Below are 26,694 nucleotides of genomic sequence, written 5' to 3'. Positions count from 1 at the left end.
AAAGTTTTTTGTTTTGCTTTCCCTATTAGTTAAATGTATAAAAATTGGCGTTAAATGCAAACTCTGTGCCACACACATCTTTAACAGTGCTTTGAAGAAATACAAACTTGTGTTCATTCCAGCCATTCTGGGGCTGTGCCATCAGCAAGTCTGGTGAAGCTCAGTAAGACAGGGGTCACCTACACCTTTTATTTCGCAACAGGAGGCTTTCAGTACAGTTATTTGCAAATACTTGTACTGTCAAGAAGGAAGCTATGGCTGTAAGTTAGTGGATGCATGCCCTGTGCACTGTGAGATCATACGCAATTGTAGAATCTACACCTATATGGATGCGATGTGCTCTTTCTTCAAACTGTTCCAGTACCACTGCTGTTTTCTGTCTAAAGAAATATTTTCTCTAGTGGATGCCACGAAGATTTAGTTCAACTGTGCGAAGACGAGACATCATGAAAAGAAAAATAAGGTGATGTTTTATGCAAAGCTTCCTGGTGGAGCCAGTCTCCCTCCTATTTTTTTTGTTTTAGATATTTTCTTGAAGTTGGAGGCATTTCCACAGTGAGATCAGCCTGCTAGGTGACTACTAAGTAGAGGAATCGAGTGTCTGTAAAAGCACAAACAGGACATGAGCCTGAATGAAACCAGTATCTTCTAAAATCTACCTAAAGTCTTTTAGAGTGTCTTTCTAGTGGGGAGAAAGAGATGTAATCCAGAACAGTCCTCCAGGTACCCATTAAATACATATTTGGACTGTAGCTTTTCAGACTAAAGAATTCTTTGACAAATGAGTGAAACCGTGAGGGCTTTTCTGAATCTCCTGTTTGTGTTGCCATCTCTTCAATTTTTATTTTTTCAGCCCACAGAAAAGCTCTATCCTGTCTTAAGTTTGTGTTCAGTGTACTGTTGTCCAATTTTGGGGATATGACTGCACAGAAAAGTGAAAAGGTGGTGGGCGAGCCTGGCACAGGCAGCACCAGCAGCGAGGACGCAGTAAAGGTGGAGAACCTGGGTCACAGGCCCTGCAGGAGTCAGAGCTGAGTGCTTGTTTTTAGCAGGTGCTGTTACCCACCTACCTTTACCACTGTTGATACTGTTACCTCTGCTGTGTAGGTTATGCTGACATTAAAGCTTCGTTTACTACCTGCTCACTGTGGTAAATCCGTGGTGAGGTGGAATTGACACCCTTGGTGTCAGAGGTAGCACGGGTGATCTTCACAGCCGAGTAGGTCAGCTCTTGTTTTTTTCCAGCTTTTTACAGTTGGCATTGTAAAACTAAAATGTGTTCCATCCAGGAAGAGGATGGTGTAGAATGGTGGATAACAAACCCCAAGTCCTGATAGTACTCTGGGCTGGGTCTGAGAGGAGGTTGCCTGTCTGGTGGCAGTTGCAGAGGCCTGTGGTTGTCAGGGGTTAGCCCCGAGATGAGAGCTGCTCACCTGAGGCCAGTTCGGGCTGGTGTGCTGGTCTGCCTCAGAACTAATGGTACAATCTTTTTGAGTTATTTCTTACCTGGTTTGAATGAGCTGTTTCTCAGTGGAGCTCTAAGAATATAGATAGTAAGAAAAGGGAAGATGTCCCCACTTGGCAGCCCGGTGATATTTTGGATCAGCCCTAGCAGCTCAGAAAACTGCACTTCAGATTCTGTGGCATCGTCCTCCAGGCTGATGCCTGCTGAGGGCCAGGTTGACATTATTTTTCTCATTTGTAGGCATCATATCATAAGATCTCCTGTAGATTTCAGTTAAGAGTCTGTTTTCCTTTGTGTCATACGGCATTACTCTGTAGGTCTGAATGCTTTTTATTTCCTTGGTTAAAATCATACAATGCCTTTGTACTGTAGATGTGCAAGCTGAAGAGAACAAGAAGCAGTACACTGCATTCAGCTCACTTTATGAGCTACCAAAAATGCTTTGAATACTTTGGTTGTGTTGGATCAAGTTTCCTCTCCAAATCTTGTATTTTTGACCAGTGTTGCTACTTATTTTTTTCCCATTCAAATTGTTGTTCAGAAGTTATTGGATCTAAGTGGATTTTTATATCTGGGACCTAACAGTGAAGTCTTTGATAATTTCTTACAATGGAAGTCTTGAGGTTTCATTGTCAGAAATGATGAAATCTAAATGCAACGTTGGATTGACAGTACTAAGTTTTTTATTTTAGAGCTTTTTTTTCAGGCTTTGCATTGGTCTTGGAGACAATAACTGCTAAGATTATTAAATAATAATAACTTTCTACTAAGTTGAAGGGTTTTGCTATCATTAGAAAGTCTTCATTTTGTGACGGACTGAGGTCAGATCTGGAGTTGAAAACCTGAAGACTAAATAAGATCATGCATGCTGCTGAAGCTGCTAAACATGATATAATTTCCTGGTGGATTGACGTAACTTTATGAGTGAATTCAAGGGTGTTGCTGTTCGGCTGCTTTTGTTGCTTGTGATTTCTGCTGCCAGGTGATAGTTGATAGGAATTTGGAGCCACTCAGTTAAACAGAAGCTGTCTCTTAGTATGACTCTGCTTCTGAATGAATGGTCACCTGAAATCATTCAACTTTCGGAATAAGGTTTTTAGAAAAGATCATCTCATTACAACCCACCTGCCAAGGGCAGGGACGCTTCCCACCAGGCCAGGTTGCTCAAATCCCCATCCAGCCTGGCCTTGAGCACTTCCTGGGATGGGGCATCCACACCTTCTCTGGGCAGCCTGTGCCTCACCACCCTCTGAGTAAAGAATTTCTTCCTTATATCTTATCTAAATCTAATATTTTTTAGTTTAAAGTCATTACTCCTTGTCCTATCAGTACACTCCCTGACAAAGAGTTTATCTCCTGCTTTCTTGTAAGCCCCCTTTTTTAGGTACTGGAAGGCTGCAATGAGGTCTCCTCGGAGCCTTCTCTCCTCCAGGCTGAACAACCCCAGCTCCCTCAGCCTGTCTTAACAGTGATGCCTGCATAATATTCTGCAAAAAAAAAACACTCCCCAGATGCAGTTAGTCACTGAAAGTGGAGCTCGTAGTTGACTTTGCTCTTAGTGACAGTGTGATATTGTGCAAACAGCCTTTAGTAGTCAGAGGAACAGTGCTGTTTTGGAATGCATGATTAAGGGCTTTAAATAGTAAAATTTACCTTTGTTTTCTTTGCAAACTCATACCTCATTCACTTGCACATACCATGATAATTTCTCCAGCAAATGAGGTACAAACAAGTTCTACATTCACTACATAACTCCGTTTTATGAGTAACATAGAGGTGGGGCCCATAGGAGGAAATATGGCATATAACTGTAAGTAAAATGCTGTGGACTTTAATACTTCAACTAACAGCATTGTTTGTTGTGGGTGTTTTTGCTACTGCATTTTCTGTGCTTCTCTGGATTATTGTGGATACTCTATTGCCCTTTGCTGGCAACAGTTAAATCCATAATCTCCAAATTCATAGGGTAACTGGTATCAGTTAATTATTACTTTCTCTTCATCTGGTGATATAATAATTCACTGGGGAAGAAGATGAGTGTGCAGATAGCCACCCTCCAAAAAGTCTGCATGCTGAGAGAAGTAGTTCAGCTTGTGATTTGAAAAGGAAAATTTAGCCAAATTTAGCGAAGAGCAACCTTGTAGGTTGTTTGGTTTTTTTTTCTTTGTTTGGTTTTGAGGTGGAGGGAACACAGGAACACACAAATACTTGGTTTTGCTTAGGAGATTGAGTCCTTGCTTAGTAGGGAGGTTTGTAAGGAAGGTGGGCCTAATGGTCAGTAGTCCAGAAAATGTAGATTTGAGCTTCTTCTTTGACTTAGAGCCAGGAGAACCTGGCTCGAGGCTTAATCTGTTGAGAGGTCACATTAAAAATGAGCATCAATTTGCTCTTCTCCTGCTGGAGCTGCAATTCCCTGCAATAAGAGGTCCAGAAATATGTCCAAGTTGTTTGGAAAGTTGGAAAAAAAGAAAAGCAGGAGCTCAGAGGCTCTGCTGCTATATGTGGTAGGCTCTTCCATTAAATTATAATGTCACCACGTTTGTATAGACTAAATAAAGGCAGCAAAGCAATCACACCTGGCAAAGAATGCTCCCATTACTTCAGTAAATTTAAAAAATAGAAACAGATTAAGGCAGAAAGCGGTGGGCAGCCCTTGTAGGGGAGGTATCAGTGCTAACACACAGTTAGTGTTTGTGTCTTTATGCAGTAGTTGGTTCCATTTTCTGTAAATTTGAATGTAAACTGAGCAGATCCAGGGATATCTTGCCGTAGATCATCTACCATAACAGCCTGAGGTACAGTTCCATGAAATGGGTGAACTCATCAACATTAAAAATTAATGGCAGAAAGGGGAGATCTTGCTGTTCTTCTCACCCTCCTTCCTCATCCTGTCATCACATCCCCCTGGCCATTTCCTTGCTTCTGTTCTCATTCTCATGGGATCTTCAATGAGCTAATTTTAATTTACTAGTTCAGGTAGAGCAACAAATAGCAGCAGGTGACATCCTGTTGAACTATCGAGTTTTACTTAGCTCAGGAGAGCCAGGTAGTCACCAGAGGTGACGAGGTATTAACTTACCGCAGTGACAGAACGGGGAAACAGGACTGGAAGCCTGGGGGTGGGACCCACAGCGCGCCTTCAACACTGGAGTCACTTTCCCCCACCCAGTCAGGCACCAGAGTTGGCTTGGCGTGAGGACAGGGCTGGAATATTTCAGCTGTGGAAGGAAGTGCCGTAGCTTACTGAAACCATTTAGGAACCAGTAAAAGTCAGCATGTGACCACTCGTGTCTGTGACTTGCCCATAATGTTGGAATTTATCGAGCTACCAGTTCTTGTGCATAGCTATGGAAGCTGTGGCAAAGTCTCTATAATAAAGTTTTCAATCTTTGTCTGCTTACCTCTTGATTTCGTTCATTTACTTCGTCATCCTGAAGGCAATAGATCTTTGAAAGGCTTAATACTGGGCTTGTGTGTTAAATTGGTTGTGTGGAAGAGTTCACTTGAAGCTGAAATACTTTATACCTCTTGAGGAACTGGACGGAGGAATTTTAAAGCTGTAAGAGAGAACAGATTTTTGCAGTAGCACTTTCAGTTTATCTAGTACTTTAGTACTTCAGCAATAAGTACTCCTAGCAATGTTTTGGTATTTTACTTGCCTCTTATGCTTAGAATTTGTGCACCTGAATAAACCAAAGTAGGTTTGAAGTTAAAGCATGGGTTGGACTCTCCAATTACAATGTAGTTGGAAATACAGATTAAAAATATAGGAATATTATGAATGGTGAGTGGACATAAAATCTCTGAAATGACAAACTGTAGTTGAATGAGCATAACTTCCTATCCTTTAAAATCACTCTAATTTAGAATATGTCTTACCTGGACTGTTGAATTGTCTTGCAGGTTGATTCACCGATGAACTTGAGGAACCCACATGATTTGGTAATACTAATGAGACAAGAAACAACAGTTAACTACCTCAAAGAACTGGAGGTAAAACAAAACTTTAAGTACTTACAAATTGCTGAAGGTACAACTTTTATTTCATAGGGGTTTTAGTGATATATCTAGACAGGGAACAAGAGTTATTGCTGGCATAGTTCTGCTTAACCGAATGGATGAAGAATTATTCAGATTTCAGGATCTTTGTGCCTCAAGTTTGCTCAACTGGTTATCATTTTTCCCAGATGCATCTCTTTACCAGTTGTTATCCATAAAGCCTAATGCTTTTAAGTAAAGACAAATCATTTATGTACTTGATTTTGTTGCTGACTACTGTTTTCCAGAACTATTTATAGAGGTGTTGTCTTAGATTTGTTGTAGCTGCTATTGAGAGTACATCCTGTAGACCGTGATTTTTCCTGTACTCCTCACTGTTTTTTTCAGGCCATTCTTCTTTTCGTAGCTCTGTCTAGGACAAATCAGAGAGGAGGTCACCACTGGTTTATTTCAAGCCCCTTTATTACAGAATCACAGAATGGCTGAGGCTGGCAGGGACCTCTAGGTCCATCTGATCCAACCCCTGCTCAAGCAGGGCCGCCCAGGGCAAGTTGTCCAGGACCGTGTCCAGGTGGCTTTTGAAGATCTTCAAGGAGGGAGACCCCTCTGGGCAACCTATACCTGTACAAGGTTAAATATGATAAGGATGGGCACACAAATAGCTCTCAGCCTTTCTTTTGGCCACACATTCACTCCTCTTTCTCTTGTGCCAGATTTCATTTTGTCAGATTATTGTAACTAGCTAACTGAGAAGTTAAATGAACACCAGAGATAACTTCAGGAAAATAAGAGGGGAATACTGGAAGAAAAAAGCAGGACTGCCCCATATGTGATTATATTTGGCTGATCTTTTTCACTGAGGTGTACTTATTTTTGTGGTAGTGGGCATTTTAGCTATTATGGAAAAAATAATTTTAAGCTCCTCAGGACGTGGTTTGTGGTTTGTAAATCACTAATGTAAAATTTGTGTCATACAAACGACTTTCAGCAGAAATAATTTATTTTAAGATCTTGCAGAAGATGCTATTACTGCATATATCTCAAGTATTGCATAATAGTGTGTTATCAAATACATTTGGCTTTAAAATGCAAATTTTCTTTTCACACGTACAAATCCTTCTGATATTTAGTGGGTTTTCAGTTTGCAGATCTAGGTGAGAATTAAATATAGCATAATGTCCTAGGATAGATGATTAGTCCATTGTCTATTCATAATAACATTCTTTCTGGGGTGAAGGGTAGCCCCAAAGGCATGTCATAAGCTGACATAACAAAAATTGTTCTGTCTCGATTCTTGTTGGCCTGCTGCCTCAGTTATACTTTGCATGCTGAATGGCTAACAGTTCATGTTGTTTGCACTCTCTGATACTAATTTTGTGATGTCCTGAAGTGGAGAAAAAGGGTCTAAATATGAAAAGTTGGTTTATTGTTAACTACTATTTCTTCTTTTTCTGAATGGCCACCAATGAAATTGAAATGCTATAAGCCTTCTTTTTAGCTACAGCAGGAGAAATAAAGGCCTGTTCATGTTGTATTATCTGTGCTGAAAGTATTCATCTTCTATCTAAACCAAAAAATGTCCTACATATGTTACAAAATATCATGAAAGATTCCCAGAATATTAAGAGAAAATTTTACATGTTCTTCAAATTGACTTTGTTTTAAGGAAATAACTGGATTGTTCAACTGCTAGTTACTATACACTTTGCTTTCATCAGGATACATTTTTCTGTGTTTTTTTTTTTTCTATTCCTACAGAAACAGTTAGTTGCTCAAAAGATTCATATAGAGGAAAATGAGGACAGAGACACAGGGCTGGAACAACGGCACAATAAAGAGGACCCAGACTGCATTAAAGCAAAGGTGCCCTTGGGGGACCTAGATCTATATGATGGCACATATATCACCTTAGAGAGCAAAGATATCCGGTAATAAGATGCTTTATATTTTAAGATCTTTTCTGAATGGAAAAAAAAATCTCTTAGTGCAATTAAAAAGAAAAACACTGTCGTGTGACTGTTCTTTTAGATGAGTCGTTTTATTTTATGTTAACATGAACTAACATTGAAACAACACCTGTCCCTAATTACAAAAGGTACAGTTCAGAACTACTGTCTCCTCCCAAAACTCATCCATGTTACTTGTTGAGACTACCCTAACACTTCTCATTTCTTCTCCCAGACTCCCTGTCAGTTTTACCAAGGTAATCCTAATGACAAGAGCACACATGAATTAAACTGAAGTGTTTCATGCAGAAGGGGGTCAAATCTGCTTGAGTGCTTTCGTTTTTTTTGAGCTAGATATACTTCTTGTAGTGGGAATTCTCTTGACTTAATTTTAAATGAAATTCTGTTTATGACCAAGATGTTATACTTCCTGGTGAAATTTTATCCCATGCATTTAGCAAATAAAGGATGTGTAGAAGTCTGACATTCAGCTTCATTGGTAATTCATCTTCAGGGAAGACTGTTTTGTTTTTGTGTTTTTATTTTTTGAACATAATCAGATGAGTATGGGAGGTGGAAAAAGGTTAATTTTATCCTGAGATACCTTCGTTTGGGCTTTTAACTACTTTGTTGTTGTGTGGTTGTGGGGATGTTTTGTTTTGTTTTGTTCTGGGGGTGTCCAGTTGAGCCTTCTAGTCTGCATGCGTTGTTATTTGATGAGCATATAAATCATTAATCATACTAGCGATACAGTAGGTTGATGGTGATGCATTTTGGAGGCTATCCAAATGTTGATATCTTTTTAAAAGCAGATAGTAATTTATTTACTTTATAGTGATGACATCTTTAGACAACTGAAATCAGGGGAGACATCAGAAATGGTGTTATGAACTCAAACAAAGAGGCTTTGTAACAGTCAAATCAGAATATTATGTCTGTCAACTACAATATTGTATTTTATGGACTTTAACAGTATTTTAATCTGGAGTCCACTATGTTATGTCCTCAGCCCTGAAGACTATATAGACACAAAGTCACCAGTGCCTCCAGACCTGCAGCAGCCAGACTGTACAAAAGTTCTAGATCTTCCATACAGCATTCATGCTTTTCAGCACTTACGGGTAAGCGAGCAAATGGAAGTATGTTATTTTATTTTTGTCCCCATCAGGAAGAGGATCAGAAAACTCCTACTGGCAGTTCTCAGTCAAGGTTGAAAGGTAATATAATTTTTTGAGACTGTCTTAGACTTCTTTGAACCACAGTTTTACCCTGCTTGAAGGACCTGTTTGTAGGAGGATGCTTCTGTCAGATACAATTGTCTTTTGTTATTTCTTCTCTTATTTTAGAGAGCATTTTCAGGCTTTTGTTTTCATAACATGTTTCATCAGTAAAATGACAGTTTTCATTGGAAATGCTTATATCTTGTAAATTGTTTCAGTTGAAAATTGGGGAGCGCTAAGCAGCCTCATTAAGATGTGCAAAGATTCATGGTCAGAAAATGGTTTACATGTTTGTCAGTCGTTCATAACATACCTGCCCGTACCTTTGATATCTGAATGCCAAACTCTAACCCAGAGGATGAGATGATTGTTCTTTAGTAGTTCATCTCTTTAGAATGGTTACAGAAGCGTGGTGCAAAAATTGCTGTTGTTAACAATAATGTATGAACACATTTTCTAATGCAGACCCAGATTTCTTGATATTTCTTTTATTGCAAGTCTTGAGAACAATTTTTCATCTACAAGTAAGGATTTTCTTATGAAGAAAACGGAAACACAAGTTTTCTAGTTCTATTCTGGGTTTGTGTGTAATTTGGAAACAAGTACCTTTTTTGTTCAGAAAAGAAGAAAGGAAAGAAAAGCAAGTAATTCCATAGCACGTAACATGACAAGTGTGAGTTAAGTGCCTCAGTGGTCATTAGTGAAATCAGTAGCTATCAAATGTGCAAAGCTACCAGGAGTTGGTACTTACCCTGTAGCGTTCCTCAAGCAGAGGGTGCTTTTAGAAGAAAAGATATTAATGACTGCTCAAGTGTTTGCCAATCCATAGTAATATATATTATTCATATGTCGAAGATGTAATATCCTGTCAAGTTTTGAAGATCTTGATACGAAAGTATGATAAGAATGCAAAATAAACTGTAAATTTTCCTGGAAGGAAAATATACACATGTTCTTGTGTATATTTCTCTAGTTTTTAGTTAAAGTGTCAGCAAACACCTATCTTCAATTTTTATTTTAGGGAGTCCAAGAACGAGTCAATCTTTCTGCGCCCTTGTTACCTAAAGAAGATCCAATCTTCACATACTTGTCGCGGAGGCTGGGAAGAAGTATAGAAGAAATAGGACATCGTATTTATGATGGACTAATGAAGGTATGAAACTGTAAACTTGTACACTCAAAAAGAGTGCTAAAAAGGTCTCAGAATATAAGATATGCCTACTACATGCAGTCAGATCCAGTACTAGTTTTGCACATATATTTTGGTTTTACATTTCAGTTACAAAAGGCAGAGCAAAAACATTTTCTGCTAGGTAAGCAGAGGCAGGTGAAAGCTTCAGCAAAGCCAGTAAGTACATACTTACTGTCATCTTTAATGACTCATCTATTTTTGTGGTCTATCAAGCCACGTACGTTGCCCTGTCAAAGTAACAAGAGCTTTTAAACAAAAATGCGGGTACTTAGAGAACAAACGGTAGTACTGCAATGTCTTAAATGTAGTACCGAAATGTCTGAAATTTTTAAATGTCTTCCTGCAAAATACAGGAACTCTTTCAACTCAAGCTGTCTGTCCCTTCATATTTCATCTCACTTTGAATTTTTACCTGTATGAAAGGCAGAAGTTCTGTTTCTTTCATATACTTACATGCTGATTCATTCCTCCTGAAGATTCACAACTATGGCCAAATGACAGGTTTCCAGAGGAAAAGGATAACTTAGAGTTATCAGTGCTCAGTTTTCTATCCCATAGTAATTAAAGCCCTGAATGACCTTTTAGTTCATGTCTTAGTTGATTGTATAGTTCGTGCATTTCTCTTTACTGCAGAACTCTTCTTCCTGGGTACTTTATAATATGGCTTCTTTTTACTGGCGAATAAAAAACGAACCATACCAAGTAGTTGAATGTGCCATGCGTGCCCTTCATTTTTCTTCAAGGTGAGAATTGCTGACAAAGATTTTTTTCAGATTGTTTTTCTAGTCATCCTAATTACTAAACAAATTTTAATTTTTAAGACTGTATCCTAGGAAATAAACAAGTAACAAGAATTTAACTTGTTCTTAGTTTTTATGTGCTAAATGAGGCATATATGTAATTCAGACACTTGATTCTTTCAAATTGCATATTTAATATGTGACTGAAGAATGAGTGTGTTCTTCTGCATGATTCTTATACAGCCTAACCTTCTTTTAATCTTTTTTTTTTCCTTTCCTTTTTTTGGTTTTGCTTTTTGTTTGTTTGTTTGTTTTTAGGCAAAATAAAGATATTGCATTGGTAAATTTGGCAAATATTCTGCACCGAGCTCACTTCTCTGCAGATGCAGCTATTGTGGTCCACGCAGCTCTGGATTACAGCGACTTCTTTACCAGCTACTACACTTTGGGAAATATATACGCAGTAAATATTATCTTTATTTTTCAAGACTCATAGGAAATCAAATATTTAATCTTTCTGGCTTGACCTGTAATGCTTTAGTCTTCTACAGTGTATCTTGTGTTCCTGTGTTCCACATGCATTACAAAATATTAATTTTATTATTAATATTAATATTATATTAATATTATTAATATTATATTAATATTATATTAATTTATATTTTAATAATTTATATTATTAATATTATATTAATATTATATTAATATTATTACAAAATATTTTCATCCTACAGCCTCCCTTTAACAAATATAGTGGCTTGAGTTTCTGAAAAGATAGGCTGCTTGTTACCACAGGTTAAAATCTGAGTTAATGATTTCTTTAAAAATAATTTTTAAAAAGATAAAATATTACAGAACAATGGCTAATTCGTTGTCTCTTCATCATTCTTTAGATGCTTGGGGAGTACAACCACTCAGTCCTGTGTTATGATCATGCTCTACAGGCCAAGCCAGGTTTTGAGCAAGCTGTGAAAAGGAAGCATGCTGTCCTATGTCAGCAGAAACTTGAGCAAAAACTGGAAGCTCAACATAGGTAACAGAAGAAGCACCCTAGTGGAAGTTCATGCAATCTCAATTTATTGTCCTGCTGCAGCATTTCTTTACATTTCAAATAGAATAAGTGTTTTTAATTTCTACATTTCTTTGTCTATTTGCTGAAGTTATTCATAAGAATACTTAAGGCAATCCAGAACAAAGCTGAAAATGTACAGTACTATAGGAAAAATTATATTTTAAAAAGCAATAAAAGTAATTTTTTTCTACTGTTAAATTTTCAAGATCACTTCAGCGAACCTTGAATGAATTGAAGGAATATCAGAAGCAGCATGACCATTACCTTAGGCAACAAGATGTTTTAGACAAGTACAAGCTCATCCAGGAGGAACAGATCCTGAGGAACATCATTCATGAGACACAGATGGCTAAAGAAGCTCAATTAGGTACAATTTTTTAGAGTTAATCTTGATTATAGCAATGAAGAATTGCATGCATTCAGACTAATGTCAGGGCATAACTTATTTGTATATTTTGATGGCCTTTAGTGGCTGTTCTGTTTCACCTGTTAAACCAGTGATTATGACCTGTTCTTGAGTAGGTGTTTTTTGAGTCTTTTAAAAGATGAAATTTTTGAGCTGGTTTAAAAAAAGCGGTAGAGGTTGAAGGTGGGTTTTTCTGTGGTTTTTTTTGTTTGTTTCGGTTTGTTTTTTTTTTTTGACTGTATACTCTTCTCCTCTTCTTGAAAACCTCATTTACATTGTAGAGCAACATGTTTTGTGCTCTGCAGGGAACCATCAGATTTGTAGACTGGGCAACCAGCAGCATAGCTTGCACTGCCAGTGGGACCAGCCTGTTCGCTATCACCGTGGAGACATTTTTGAAAATGTGGAATATGTTCAGGTTTGTTTATGAATTGATACCACTGTTCTAACCTGCAGTTCTTTTGTTCTATTTTTTCTTCGAGAGGTTTAACAAAGGGAGGTATCTTTGGGGTGTCATAATTATAGTGAGGAATAGCTTAGTCCCCTTACGAGAGTTTAAAGTACTAAATGTTAGTTTCTTTTGCTAGTAATACAAGCTGAGATCAACAGTGGATTATAGAATTGTAGAGTTGTTATTAAATAAGGCTTTGTTTTACTTAGAAAAGAGAACTATTAGAGTTATTTAAATTTAAATGCATTATTTTTTTCCCAAGTCTTAGTTTTGTGTGAGGTACTAGCCACTTCTGTAGTCTCCTTCGCTTTTTCAGCCTGCATAGAACAGACAGCCATTTATTTCTAGGAAATACAGAAATTCCTAACTTGAGGAATTACAGCTTTCTGTCACTTAAATATACTACATTTCAGGAATGCTAGTAGGAGCGTAACAAGTTGAATTTTCCAATTCATTATCCATCAAAGAGGACAAGAAAAGTATTAGTTAATGAAGAGGCAAAGATTTCCAAGTTTTCTTTTCAAGTGTACAAGTGGTATATGGAATGAGAATTACGCTATATAGGAATATACTTTCCATTAAAATAGTTCAAAAATATGTTTAATATTGTATTAATCATTTGTCTCTACAGCCTCCGTGAATTGAAATTTCTTTTGTTTATTGTGCTATCAATATGACTCAAACTATGTAACTTTTGCATGTTCCTTCAAATTTATTGTTTTGTTTTTTTCCTGCCAGAAGGAGCACAAAACTGCAATACCCAATTAACAGATAGAAGAGTAGAGCTCATTTGTGGTGAATCTAGTGTGTGCTTTTTGCACTAAAATAGTGTGTTAGCAGCCGTAAAATAATGTGTTAGCCTGGTTTCATGAGCATTTGCTAATTGTGTATCTTGAACTAGACAGTGCACTAAGGAAATTTGATACAGGAATAATGAGAAGTGCTGGAAGCAGAGCATATGCTAACACTGAAAACCCAAGCAGCCGTGCTGATGTGTTAGAACTACAGATAAAGATTATCCTTTAATGTATTTTGTAATGTGGAATGTGTTCTGGAGCTTCTTAACTAATTTAAGAAAACAGGAATAATAATTTTTAACTATGCAATGTTTTCTTCTTGGATGTTTTTCCTATTCAGGTTATTAAGGTTGTTTTGCAAGCCATGAATTCTGACCTGAACTAGAGATACGTGGTCTATATCTGTACATATAGCTTGTGGTCTATTAGAAATGTTGGCTTGATACCTTTTAGCATTATTTGGTGATTTGTAGTTGTATTTTCATTACTGACTTACACCATGGATATTGCTTTTTCCGTGGTGTGTGTGGATCAAGAAACTTGAATTTCCATTTTTTTCTGCTACTCAATTTCAGATCATCAGTAAGATTAATTACATAAAGTAGTGGGGAAAAAACGCATAGAAATTCAGCCAATAATATAACATCTCTTCTCCTTATGAAATACTGGTTTTTTTCTGTTTCTAGTTTGGTGAGGACTCTTCAACTTCTAGTATGACATCTCTGAATTTCGATCTTGATACAAACCAGACTGATCACAGCCAGTCCTTGCGGTCTTCCCCTGTTGCTCGTTCCATCGTTTCAGTGTGGAGTGTAGAATCCAATAGAGTAAGTGAACAGGATAAGTTTTGCTGCTTCAAAGAGGAGTTTTGAAAGTGTGCATCTCATCTTGTCCTTGTTTGTGTGAAAATTTGTAGCATTTCTTTATTATGCTATGCCTATATGGTTTCTGCATACCAGTTTCCAGTAATTTAAAACTCTACTACAGTGCAGAGGGGGGTGGTTGTTATTCACTACCTTTGCAAAAATCTAGTGCAAGTAAAGCAGTACAGCTGAGTAAAAATAGAAACTGAGATGCTGTTCCAGAAAAGATAAAAAATCATAGTTCTGAAGATCTCTACTCTTCCTCCAGATTATTCCTTATTTCTTATTAAATTGTTAATTGGAATGTTAAAAATGTTGATCAAATAATCAAAATAATGCCTTTTCCCCTTAGGACAAACAGCATATTCTTTGGCCTCAGCGATCAGAGTGCATGAAATCTTTCCCCAAAATTCCTGATCCAGAAGAGCTGCCATCTTATTTCCTGCCACCAGAAAACAGGGGATTCAGGCAAGTGTTGATTTTAAAAACTCACATTTATAAATTTTGACACAAAGTTTTAATGAATGGCCATTTTTTCTCTGGAGAGGACGGATACAATTAGTAATCAACGGTACAGATGTATTCAGATCTCTTCCTTTGGCTGTCCAAGTGAATGAGTGATTTTCCTTTACTGTTTTTTTGCTGTAACTGTAACAGACCAAATTCCATCCTTGATTTTTTTTAGTGCAAGGTGAATACATGAATTATCTACGGTGTTACTAAAAGAATGAAGGTTTAAGTGCAGGTATGAACATATTCTAGAGTATATTTTAAGAGAAAGAGAAAAAAGTCTGTTCTCTCTATCTAATAAGCATAATTAACTGTTGTAGGTTGCGGACATCCTCTTAGCTTTAGTTAATGGCAAGCTGTGTAGACCAGAAAATTAGGAGTGGAAAGCCTTGGATTATTCCTTTGGGACAGAGGTACAAAACCAGCTTAGTTATGGAATAGCCAACAGTATTTGTTATTAAATAGGGTAAAACAAGTGTGTCTACGCTGCTTATCTTATGTGGGTCAAGGTAATTTCATAATATTCTATTCACTTAACATTACAGTGTTGATACTTGGGATGCTTTTTTTCTCCTAGTCAGTATGATTCTAGTATTGAGCGTTTGTTAAAGCAGAGGTTCCCATCCACAAATGCCCTGAAGCTTCCTTTGGAAAAATGGTGTTACCTTAAATAGAATGTTCTTTTGAAATAATCTGGCTACTTCTTGATGATGTTTTCAAAATAAAACTTTAGTTATAAAATAATTTTGCATTTTCTTGTCACTTACCTATTTAATCCTAAACTTCATACAGCCCTTGTTAGCATAATATTAGGACCTTCTGTGTCTTAGACTCTACTGAATAGTTCATTGTTTACAGGTATTATGAGCTTAAAAGTTGGAAATAAAGACCTTATCCATTAATGCTTGTCAAGGGAGGATGGTGCTTGAACTCTTATCATTTCTAGCTCATTTCCAGTCCACAGAGAAGACTTGTCAGTTGATTCATAGCTGATTGTTACATTTATTTATCAGTGATATGCAGCATGTGCTATTGATTTGTCTTGGATCTCTTTATTCCTAGAGTCCAGTCAATCCTAAATACCGCAAGAGAATCTGTTGGGCATGGAGAAACCCAGGCACCAGACTGTTCTTCCATTACCAATGCTCGTAACAATGAATCTCTGTTCCTACTGGTCAAAGAACTAGACAGTAATCTAGATTTGAAATTTAAGATGCCAGATGATCAAGCAAGACAAGTAAGAGATGCGTTCTCATTGGTTCTCTTCTGTTTTAAATTTCATCTCTTTTTCGCCTTAAAATTCTTATTCAGGACATCAAAGGTTCTGATATTTAAAAGATGACTTGATACCACATGTCCAAAAAAGGAAAGCAAGTGCTTCCTAATACTGCTGGAGAAAGGGAGAGTTTGTCACTCAGCATAAGGCTATTGTCTGACCTCCCTTAAATGCTGCACATAGAATAAGAAAAATAATTTACTATTTTAAATCACTATTTTATTTTAAAACTTCTAAGTCACTTGAAATGATTCATCTTCTTGAGATTTCCAATAACTGCTGTATTCTACCAAGATGGTAACTTTAGGCCGAGCTTAGTCCTTCGTATTGTTTTCTGTAGATTGGCTGCTTAAATGATGTAAATAATGTGAAAGTGTAATGATTAATTTAGACATTTTGTCTTTTTTTTAAACTAAATTTTTAACTAAATTTCAAATCCTTTGAAATTTTACAATATATAGCTACATGGGTCATTCGAGTCTTTTCTCTTTTAAAAATAAAAAAATCTCTTTGTCTAGATCTTGCATTCTCGTATCAGCAATCAAACTATTACACAGGAAAATATGGGAGCATTTCTTGATCATGCCATGAAAAAGGTATGTCAAAAACTATAGCATGAGATAAATGAAGAATTCTTACTTGAGGCTTGTTTCTGTACTTTTAATGAAGTCAGTCAGAGATGTTCAAGAAGTAAGGTTATTTGCTGTGCCTGTGAGTGAGATGGAACTAACTTGAAAATCCAGGCTTGTAAGAGAAGCACAGACATAAAGAGAAAAGCCATTTCGTTTAGCTGGGTGTAGTTATTTGTTCTTGTTGTGACTGCAGGACACTGAGCAGCAACATATTAGCTAATCCTGGCAGACGTTAATTTAAATGAACAAAGTAACTTGGTAGTGTTTGATCTTTCACCCCTTCTTGCATGTCTGCCTCTTGCTCTTCCTCCTCCTCCCCACTAGCCTGCCCCCACCCGCCCCACCCCCAAAAAGACAACCAACCCACTGCCAGTCTTCTGTCAGGATAATTAGCACTCTGGGGCAAAGCGTGTACATCTGTATAACACCCTGTAGAATGCCACCTCCATCTTGCGTGGGGCCTTTGAGAGTCATCATAAGTCAAATGACAGGAAGCATTGAGATAGGGGTTGGCTCTTTTTGACATCTCAAGCTGATTATTTCTCAAATTAACTCTCTCGTATGAGTTGTGTCAAGGCAGTGTACGTATGTATTGGTTTTAGTCTAAAATCAGTACAATTTACTATGTGCATCTGTCTTACACAGAAGTAGAAAAATTAACAGTAGGAGTAGATTCCTGTTGTTATGCTGTTCGGAACAAACCTATATATGTCTAATATCTTACTGTTGCAGTGCATACCTATTTTGTTTTTTACTGTTGTATTCTGTTGCCTTCATGCTAAAAGTCTGAACTTCTTCATCAGTTATATGCTGATGCATGAGTAGTGTTATGTCACGCCTATTCTGCTAATGATCAGCTTTCTAGAGCACGAATGCCACAGCTGGTATCTTTGTATTGGGAAAGACAAAGTGTTAATAACTTGTTCAGGATTTAGTTAAAGGGCATTAAGACCTGTGTATGGAGAGTGGTTCAGTGAGGAGTTCAACACTAATAACATGCAAGCAATGTATGTGCATTGCAAAATAAGGGTGATAAATAATCTCAAAATTATAGGTTATTATGTTGATATATCCTGTTGATATCTTCCTGTACATCTTGAACCATAGGAAAAGCCCTTCTGTGTGAGGTTGTCTTTAAAATTTTGAAGAAAATCTTTGTATCAGTTAACTTTTTCTACACATTTCTGTAATGCCAGCTGTATTGTTAATACAACGCTACTGTAAACATCCCTATCTGTTTTGCTTCTTTAATCCTAGCTGCATGTTTCCTATTCACGTGTGGATTTGAGCTTCAGACATGTAGGTTGGAAAAACATTAATTTTAGTTGATGCTTTTATACTTTAAGCTCTTCATATAACTGGGTAGCACTGAAAATACTAAAAAACTGGAACATAGATGTTTCTAAAGCATTTCCATCTGCTCCATCTGAAAGAGGATGTTTTACTTAGGTCTGCCCACTTGACAGGATTTTAAAATGTTACTATTTTTCCTCTAGGATGAGTGTTTGTTTTTTCTGTTCTAGGTGAAAGAGGAGGAAGGAATATTTAAGGTGTATTTGACACTTCCTCCGTTATTCCACATGCCCTCACTTGTTGCTTGCTGTTTTATAATCTTTAAACAGCATCTCATGCATCATCTTGTCACCTTGTCATCTATTCATAAAACATAAATAGATAACTAAGAAAAAGCAATTCTGAAACCTTAAATTGACAGTCTTGATGTTGGGTATAGGACGAGGAAGGACATCTAACTAGTGGTTGGAAACTGCCTGACCTTCAAATTGGTAACATTTTTACATAGAACTGTGTTGGTGTAATTTTAAGGCTCTGAAGTGAGCTAACCATTATCAGTTGCATATTTTAAGGGATTTTGTTGCCATGTCATAAGGCAGACATATGAGTAAAGTGTGTGAGCAACAGCTCCTACTAAATTACAGTGCAGATCAGTTTGTTCAATCTGCTGTGCACTGATAAAACTCAATGTGTGAGCAGAGTGAAGTGTGATGTGTATCTATCTAGTAAGATAGTATGCAAGGGTGAGTTTTGTTTGTTTTTCACCAAACTGAGCCCTTCTGTCTCCCTGAGACACCTTTTTTGTGGATATTTTCAACCTATTCCCTGACTCTCCTATAGCCTGAAGATTCTCTATGGCTTGTGCTTAATGAAGCTGGATTGTACTGGCGTGCAGTTGGAAATAGCACCTTTGCTATCACCTGTTTGCAAAAAGCATTTAATTTGGCTCCACATGAATATCAGGATATCCCTCTGGTCAATCTTGCTAACCTCTTGATTCATTATGGTCTTCATTTGGATGCCAGCAGGCTCTTGCTGCAGGCTTTGGCCATCAATGCCTCTGAGGTAAGATTTTTTTTGTGTTGGTTCAGTAGTGGCTGTCCTTTCCTATACTCGATCAGGAATGTTAGGTATTTATGCTTACTTACCTGAAGCATGCAGCTCAGCTTCCAACCTGTGGTTTGGATTGGATGTTAGTTTTCATTTGCATTCTTGATCTAGCTTGGTGATGCTGGTTGCTAAGAATGTAGGCACCTGGAACAGAAATGCTTCTGGAATAGATGACAGACTTTTGCTTCCCAAAGCCTGTGTCGCCAGTTGCTTCAAGGAATCCAGTCCTGATACTTTGGCAACATTGTCATCTAAAAGAGAGATTCGTAATGCTGTTGTCATTCTATCTTGATTTTTGAACCCTTTAAATAGCAGACATGTCAGTAAGGTCTTCAACTGTGTGAACATCTTCCTGTGCCACTTGTTTGTTTGTTTGTTTTTGCTTTTTCTATATACTGTTTTATTTGTCCCTAGATTTAATGTACATACCTGGATGTGAACCTGTGTTCTAGTTATTTTGACTTCACTTCCAACCATAGATTTAAAACAGTTTTTGCATTTCTGAATGGTAACATTATAAATGTTTTGTAGATTGTCACCTATCTAAGGGGAAAAGTCACTATATAAGCTGTTTAAACTACTGAGCTAGAAAGAACAATTGTGAAAAGGAAAGGAGGGGGAAAAAGAGTTAAAATGAGATGGGACGTGAAGTTAGATTGTTAAATTTGCAATGCTTCAGTATTAGAAGTTAAATTTGCAATGCTTCAGTAAGAAGCTGAAATAACTTTTTCCTGTGCTTGCACCTCTGTAGTTAGATAAGACAGAGGGCTTACACCTGCCAGGCTACCAGTCACCTAGCACTTAAAGCAAGAAGCAGAATAAGCTTTTTTAATAGAACATTCAGCAACAATTTTGCACTTGTTGGAAAAGAATCTGGCCAATGTGGGTCACAGGTAAAAGTGCAAAAACAAATTATGCAAAGAACTACACGTAAGTGACATGCCTTAAGAACAACAATTGAAAACACAGCCATGAAGGTTAACCTAGGACCACACTGCATGGATTAGGACTTTTCTTCAACAGTATTGGTGAGTCCTGCCTCAGTACAACAATGCCTGCTCCTATTTTTTCAGGCATTTACAGTCCTGTAGTGATTATTGTTTCAAAAAAAAAAAATTTGGCAGGAAAAATTGTGCTTACATGAAACTTTCTGGAGTACAATGGGAAGTAAATATAAATCAAAATGAATTACAGCTACAGGGAGTTAAGCATGTGCTATGAGAGCAAAAGCTTAAACTTTTGAATCCAGTTGCTCAACTTTTTCTGAATGATGCTTAATAATGCAAGGAGAGTTTGAAAAATCTGATGCTATTGGTCAATCTCCAAATTTTCAGATAATGTACGTAAAATTACCTCAAAAGGGGCAAAAATGACTGCCATGTCACAATATTATAGTAATTATTCTCGTATTATATTAATTGTAGCAAATTTCTTTGTGTAAGTACCAGGACTGTTTTCAGTCAAAGAAAAAGTAATGCTTTAGTATGTGCCTGTATTTGCTGATTCAGTTCTAACCAGTAATAAAGGTGTTCAATTTGTGCTTTAAAAATACATATTATATGGAGACTGGCCAAAAGCAATGGACAAAAACACTAGCTTTTAAAAAGAACTGAAAATAAATGTACATCCCTAAACTAATATGAAATGGGTGTTTTCAGTAACCTCTGTCTGCTCGAGTAAATGCTGAACATTGTTGACAAATCAAATTTATCTGTACTACTGGAATGGTAGTAATATTTTTATGTTTGTGCTGACTTTTAATCATTCTAAAACATCCTCAGATGTTTCAGTTTAGTTCTTTATTACTGTGTGCAGTGAGCGTTGTTCATGAAGGTTCATCTCAGTGTGTATTTAACAGCAGTTTTTGTGGAAAATTGGAATCCTGAATACAACCTTATGTCAGAACAGCTTTGTTTAGCACCAGTGCATCAAGCTGTTAGCTCTCCATTCGAGGAATAGGCAATCCCTATTGAGAAAGTGTACCAAGTTTGGGAGGGTGTGGATTGACAGGGGTTTTTCCTAGTCGACTTCTATTTTAAATGGTGAACATACTTACGCTGAGGTATATTGCTTTTCTCTTTGTAGCCTCTGACGTTTTTGAGCCTAGGAAATGCTTATCTGGCTCTGAACAACATCAGTGGAGCCCTGCAGGCCTTCAGACATGCACTGGATTTGACTACCAAGTGTCTGGAGTGTGAAAGCAGCCTGAAGATGATCCGTTGTTTGCAGTTTTATCCTTTTCTTTACAACATCACCTCTTCTGTATGCAGCGGTAAGCAACTGCTGAAAGATGGACCACAAATGAAATAGTGTCCTTTTGCCGTGAGTGTTGCACCTGAAATTCCTGATTACTGTGCTGTTTCTCCAAGGATCCTCCCTTTTGCTTTGTAGTGTATTTTCCCCATAAGGACCAGGGTTGAGGCACTACTTTTAATGGAAAAGTTATGGTCCATTAAGAAGTGCTTGAGGATGACTTCTTAAATATCTAGAAGGCTACCACTGAGTGCAAATTACTTCCTGGGTATGTCAGTAATACCTTAACAGCCTGATTGATATCTCTTACTGGTAAATGGGGAATGCTGGACTGAATATTTATGGAAGCGCACAGCTGCTACTGCTAGGCTACTCAAGGGCCCCTTTGGTACATCCCTTCAAATTTTACAGTTGGATGGATTTGTTTTATTAAAGCTAAAGAAATTGGTAAAGAGCAGCTCTAGTTTTAATTCTTACCATTTCAGTGTGTTCAGTACTTTGTATGTCATTTTCTAGTATTCAGTCTTTATGGAATAGGCTGTATAATGTCAATATTGTTTTGTTTATATGGGATCTGTGGTCACTGCTTTTCACCCCCCAAAAATCTGCCAAGAATGTTAACATAGAACCATAGAACCTAATCTCTCCCAGCTAAAATATTGGAAAATATTTGAGATGCAGTGCTTTGTTGTTAGTGGCTACTTGAATAAGCCCTTTACAAGCACTTACCATGTTTGGTATCCCAGATTTCTCCTAAATTGTCACTAAGGTATCTTTTCATCTAATCTTTCTTTTGTTTTTAAATGAAAACCTCACTTGACAATAATGCTTTTGATTTTTAGTATTGCAAGGACTTTCTCTGATTATTTTTTTTATGATTTTATTTTATTTATAATTCCACCTCTAGTGGGAAAACATGGAAAAAACTGCTCTGATTTAACATCTAGAATTACGCTGTCTAAGCATAGACCAGACGCTATCCATACCTCTTGATATGATATGGATGATTCCAGTGTAGTTGACATTCCAGGACTATGTGGTCAGAATAATACTATCTTTTACGGTCTTCTGCATTTTTGCTGATTGACAGCACACCAGTTGTACAGATAACTGAATGCTGTTTGGCTAAATGTAGTGTAGGAAGTGGTATTAAGGCCCATCTGGTGGGTCTCTTACTGACTTCCGTAACATCAGCTTGTACACTGCTACCTTTCATCCCTTAACACTGCGTTGTCCTTCTCTTAAATATCCTGATACCACAGGAAGTAGTAGAACTTGAACTTCTCATCACAAGAGTCTCTTTTGCTATTGTGGAAGAAAAAATCAGTGTCTGTTTACTTTTTATTAAGATCTTTAAAAAAAAAAAAAAAAAGCCTGTAACTCACAAAGTTAAAATTGTTCTAGTCAAACCTCAATGAAAGCAACTCTATTTTGGAATTTAGCCAAAAGAGTAATTTAAAGATACGTTCACAGAACTGAGAAGCTAACAAACAATGGCTGGTTTTGAACCACAAAGTAATCTTTTACAGTCTTCTCTTCTTTTGTGTGCTTTTTTTCCTTAAATCTTATTGTAATACCTTAAAGTGTACTCCTGTAGTTTGGCAGATTTTTAGCTTCTGTTTGCGTTAATTCACGATCCAGGATCATTTTGAAGATGACTATCTTCAATGATAATTATGTTCATTTTGAAGATGAGTATCAGTGCATATGCAGTTTAAGAAGTTTGTGTTTCTCGAATGTGAGGAGGAACCCATATGAAAAGAAGTGTTACCCTTCTTTTTTGTGCTAGCATGGCCACAGATTAACAAAGTGACCGTGAATATATTTGTCTGGTAGGTTGTGGTTTTTTTTATTGTTTATTAAGGAATCTGTAAAGCTGGTCATTCAAAAAAAAAAAAAAAAAGCTGAATATGCCTTAGCATATTCATTTGATCATTATATGTCAGAATTTTAGTATTTAAGTATTTTACTCTGTATTTTTGCCTTTTCCTGGGACTCTTCCTGTCTTAATATTTCTCTCTCTTCCATTTCTGTCTGTAATACCCTTTAGGTCGTCTTCTATCTGAGTGCAAGAAACCTGAAAGCATGAACCTGACAGTGTAAAGGTTCTTTGTTCATTCTTCTGCAGAACATAAAATAAACATGCTGGTTAATTCAACTTTGATAAAGATTTGTGGTTTAAATCAAAAATCAGAGTTAGGCAAATCTACCTTTCCATTTTTTATCTTATTTCCATAAGGTTTGGGGAAATGTTTTTCTCCTGCTGTAAACTTCAACAGACTTGAGAGGAAACTTGACAGGCTGCGTGAAAGTGAAGTTGTCTCCAAAACCAGAATTAATTCAAGAATGCATACACAGAACTCACACTTCAATCTTACAAGTATCCTGAAATTTTGGAGTTTTCAGTTCATCCTTCAGACCAAAGAAAACAACTGAAAAGAGATAACTTTGAATTTCTACCTTAAATACTTAATACAAACCTTTGCTAAGATTATTATTAGTACATGCAATTATTCAACCACTTAGTATTCAAAAAAATGCAAACTATATTTAGATGCTAATATTAAATGTTCCCCGTTGCACTTAGAACATTCCTTAGTATGTTCATATCATGTAGACTTGAAAGATTCATAGAGCAACTTGATCTGTTCTTGTTTGGTTCCGTGACAGACTGGAATTCACATTTTGACAACAAGATGCAATCCGAACAATACTTCCACACACCTTTCTGAATGGGACTTTAGATACAGAGCTAATGCAGCTCATATGTCAATACTAGGTTCAAACGTGTGCTTGACAATCCGAGGATCACCAGTGTATTAATTTGGGAGATTTTCATGGCCCATAGATCGTGTGTTCCTGCTTGGGGGAACTTGGCACTTAGTCCTCTTGTTATGCACTTGATAGCACGTTGTTAACTATTTACATCCATCTTTTTTGAGAAGTGTCAGAGCTACAGAATAGCTATCCTGCGGTACCTGGTACGCTGAAAATTTCACCTAAAAATTGGAATGTCACATGTTGCCTCTTACTAAACTTACTTTGACAAGCGTTTCCTCAGTATTTCTGAAAGCAATGGCAGCAGGGCTGCCTGTGCCCTACTTTGGGACCGTAGGCCTCTGTGATAGGTGTGTCTGTTTGGCCTGTCAAAAGCCTCACGAGTACACCACTAACTAGCAAGACACACAGTTCCTTGCCCTGCTGCCATGAGATGTCAGCAAAAGGCAGCAAATGGTCAGTGGCAGTTGTATGCATGGTACAGTGCATGGAATATAGGATCAGAATTTTGCATTTACAGCCTGGTATTAGATTACAGGGTGTTGTGTATTCCATATGGGTGAGATTGGAATTTTTTTGAGCATGTTGGGACACTTGCTATTAGTACAGGACTTTGGAAGTGCACTACACTAGTGCTGATTTTTTTGGATGCTTACTTTTATGTTCCTGTCTATACTGCTGCCTCATACTGTTTTTTCTAACTACCTGTTTTAGGTAGAATTTTTTTATTTCAAACCCAAGTCACTTCATGCATATAAGAAGAGCTCGTGCCCTTCGTGTTCTTCTAGACAGGATCTAAATTCAAAATCTTAAATTTATTAATAAATTGGTATTCAAAAGGTGAAGAATTACATGTTTTAAGCTTCAAGTATCTTGTCTTATTACTTGGCAGGGTAGTGCTTTTACAGAAAGCTTCCTGCTGCTCCTCTGGAGGTATAGGCAGTGTGAGTACATTATGAATATCTCTGTAGTATCAAGATCTCCAAATGCTTCTAAGTAGCAAGTATGTATGTATGTGAAAGCAGCGCAGACTTCCTCATATTCTGATTTGGTCCTGTGATGCATTCCACAGTAGCATAATGGTCCATTTTAAGTATGGTTCCAGTGCCCTCTTGTGGTACAAATACCCTATACCACATGAAATCAAGAGTCTTGGTTTACTTCATTTGCTTCCTCTTAAAATAAAACATGGGGAAAAGGTATTTACACTCATAAGTGTATACATTTCCCTTTCTCCCCCAGCACATAAACTCTTACAAAGCTAATAAGCTTAGACCTTTAAGTAAGTTGACCTGAAAAAGAAAGGTTGACCTGAAAGGTGAATTTCTCTGCTTGAAATTCTGATAGTATTTTTACAGACAGATTAAATTACTTACTTAAATCAACATCACAATTGAAGCCTCTGACTTTTAACTTAATAGCTACAATCATTTCAAGTTCCCTATAGCAATTTCAGCTACTCAAACACTAAGCAAAAGCACTCCATACAACAAAACAAGCATACATTTCCTTTACAGTAGTGTGTGTTAAAACACAGAGATGTGAAATACTTGCTCTTTACATTCTTAAACATACCTTTCATTTACTCACTGATCCCCAGCCAGCAATGACTGGTCCCAGGTAAGGGGCTGCTAAATTTTGTTTCTGTTTGCTACAGCATGAGGTCCTTTTAGACATTTTTATCACAGGCATTTTAGCTTCCTTCTCAAACTGCCTTATCTTGCTGCCCCAAGGAATGCTCATCACTTACAGTGTTAGTCCAGAACCTACACTAATTGCATGGGATTCTGACCTGAACGCTACCTCGTGTTTAAACTTTTTCTTTCTTTGTCTTGTTTATCATGTAAAGGCAGAATTCTTGAGTGCTCCTGAAACAGACTACCATGAAATGTTAGTGCTCTTATTTATTTCAGTATATTAATGAAAAGGGTTGGGTCTGTGACGTTCATTTCCGTGTTGCTTTTACTGTCTCTCCACTACCTTACAGGAAAGTTCATTGGTGCAAAAGGAATAGTCCCCAAAGCGGGTCTTTTAAACAAGCAGAATTCCATCAAGCACACAAACTGGTTGTCAGAGCTCTTGGAAACACATCAGGGCAAATGTTTGTGTTATTTAATAAACAGGTAACACCACAGAGAAAGCGAGTTCTGTCTTAAACAGTAGCAATGTTAATATAACTGTTGTCATTTGAAGTGAAATGTTGAGTTGCTTATTCCCACACTCTATCTCTTCCACGTGAGCTCGTTGTCCATCCTGCGAGTTTCACCAGGGAGCTGAAAGTTGATCTGGATTCTTTCCCGAATCCCTGGCAACGGAAATCACGCAGTGTTAGGTCATCTGAAAGATCTGTTGATGCTGCACAGGTGGAATCTAGGTCACCTTCCCTGGGCTCTGCAATGCTAAAGGAGTAAGAGGAGGTTAAATTGTACTTGCGTAGAATGAAAACATCTTGCCTAGTGCAGGCAGATGGGAGATACAGGGGAGGAGGACTGCTTTTTGTCCTGTTGGAGGCAGACATTCCTAGGTGGTGGAGGTGTCTGAAACTGTCAGACACACCTTGGACTGGGAGATCTTCAGGAAATACTGCAAGAGAATGTGCTCTACAGGAGTAATGGGACACAATTTTTCCTCGAATTTTGTGTGAGAGTTTCAGCTCTGCTAGCCCAGCCAGGGAAGAAGCAGTTCCTACCA

At 37.3% G+C, this 26,694-nt stretch overlaps 1 protein-coding gene across 1 annotated transcript in view; it reads left to right on the top strand.

Moving 5' to 3' along the window:
* TTC17 (tetratricopeptide repeat domain 17) overlaps positions 1–26,694 on the top strand; it is a 58,596-nt gene that overhangs the window by 9,570 nt on the left and 22,332 nt on the right. Inside the window, exons 2-16 of the mRNA XM_048058320.2 lie at positions 5,369–5,458; positions 7,223–7,392; positions 8,420–8,531; positions 9,652–9,783; positions 10,456–10,565; positions 10,881–11,025; positions 11,456–11,595; positions 11,841–12,001; positions 12,346–12,458; positions 13,975–14,115; positions 14,504–14,619; positions 15,724–15,898; positions 16,456–16,533; positions 18,703–18,927; positions 21,058–21,244. Of these exons, the coding sequence (XP_047914277.2) occupies positions 5,369–5,458; positions 7,223–7,392; positions 8,420–8,531; positions 9,652–9,783; positions 10,456–10,565; positions 10,881–11,025; positions 11,456–11,595; positions 11,841–12,001; positions 12,346–12,458; positions 13,975–14,115; positions 14,504–14,619; positions 15,724–15,898; positions 16,456–16,533; positions 18,703–18,927; positions 21,058–21,244 (2,095 nt within the window). The remainder of the gene's footprint in view (positions 1–5,368; positions 5,459–7,222; positions 7,393–8,419; positions 8,532–9,651; positions 9,784–10,455; positions 10,566–10,880; positions 11,026–11,455; positions 11,596–11,840; positions 12,002–12,345; positions 12,459–13,974; positions 14,116–14,503; positions 14,620–15,723; positions 15,899–16,455; positions 16,534–18,702; positions 18,928–21,057; positions 21,245–26,694) is intronic.

This window comes from Anser cygnoides, chromosome 5 (genome assembly GCF_040182565.1).
Source record: "Anser cygnoides isolate HZ-2024a breed goose chromosome 5, Taihu_goose_T2T_genome, whole genome shotgun sequence".
Classification (NCBI taxonomy): domain Eukaryota; kingdom Metazoa; phylum Chordata; class Aves; order Anseriformes; family Anatidae; genus Anser; species Anser cygnoides.
The sequence above is the reverse complement of the archived record's forward strand: the minus strand, read 5'-3'. Positions and strand labels throughout refer to the sequence as shown.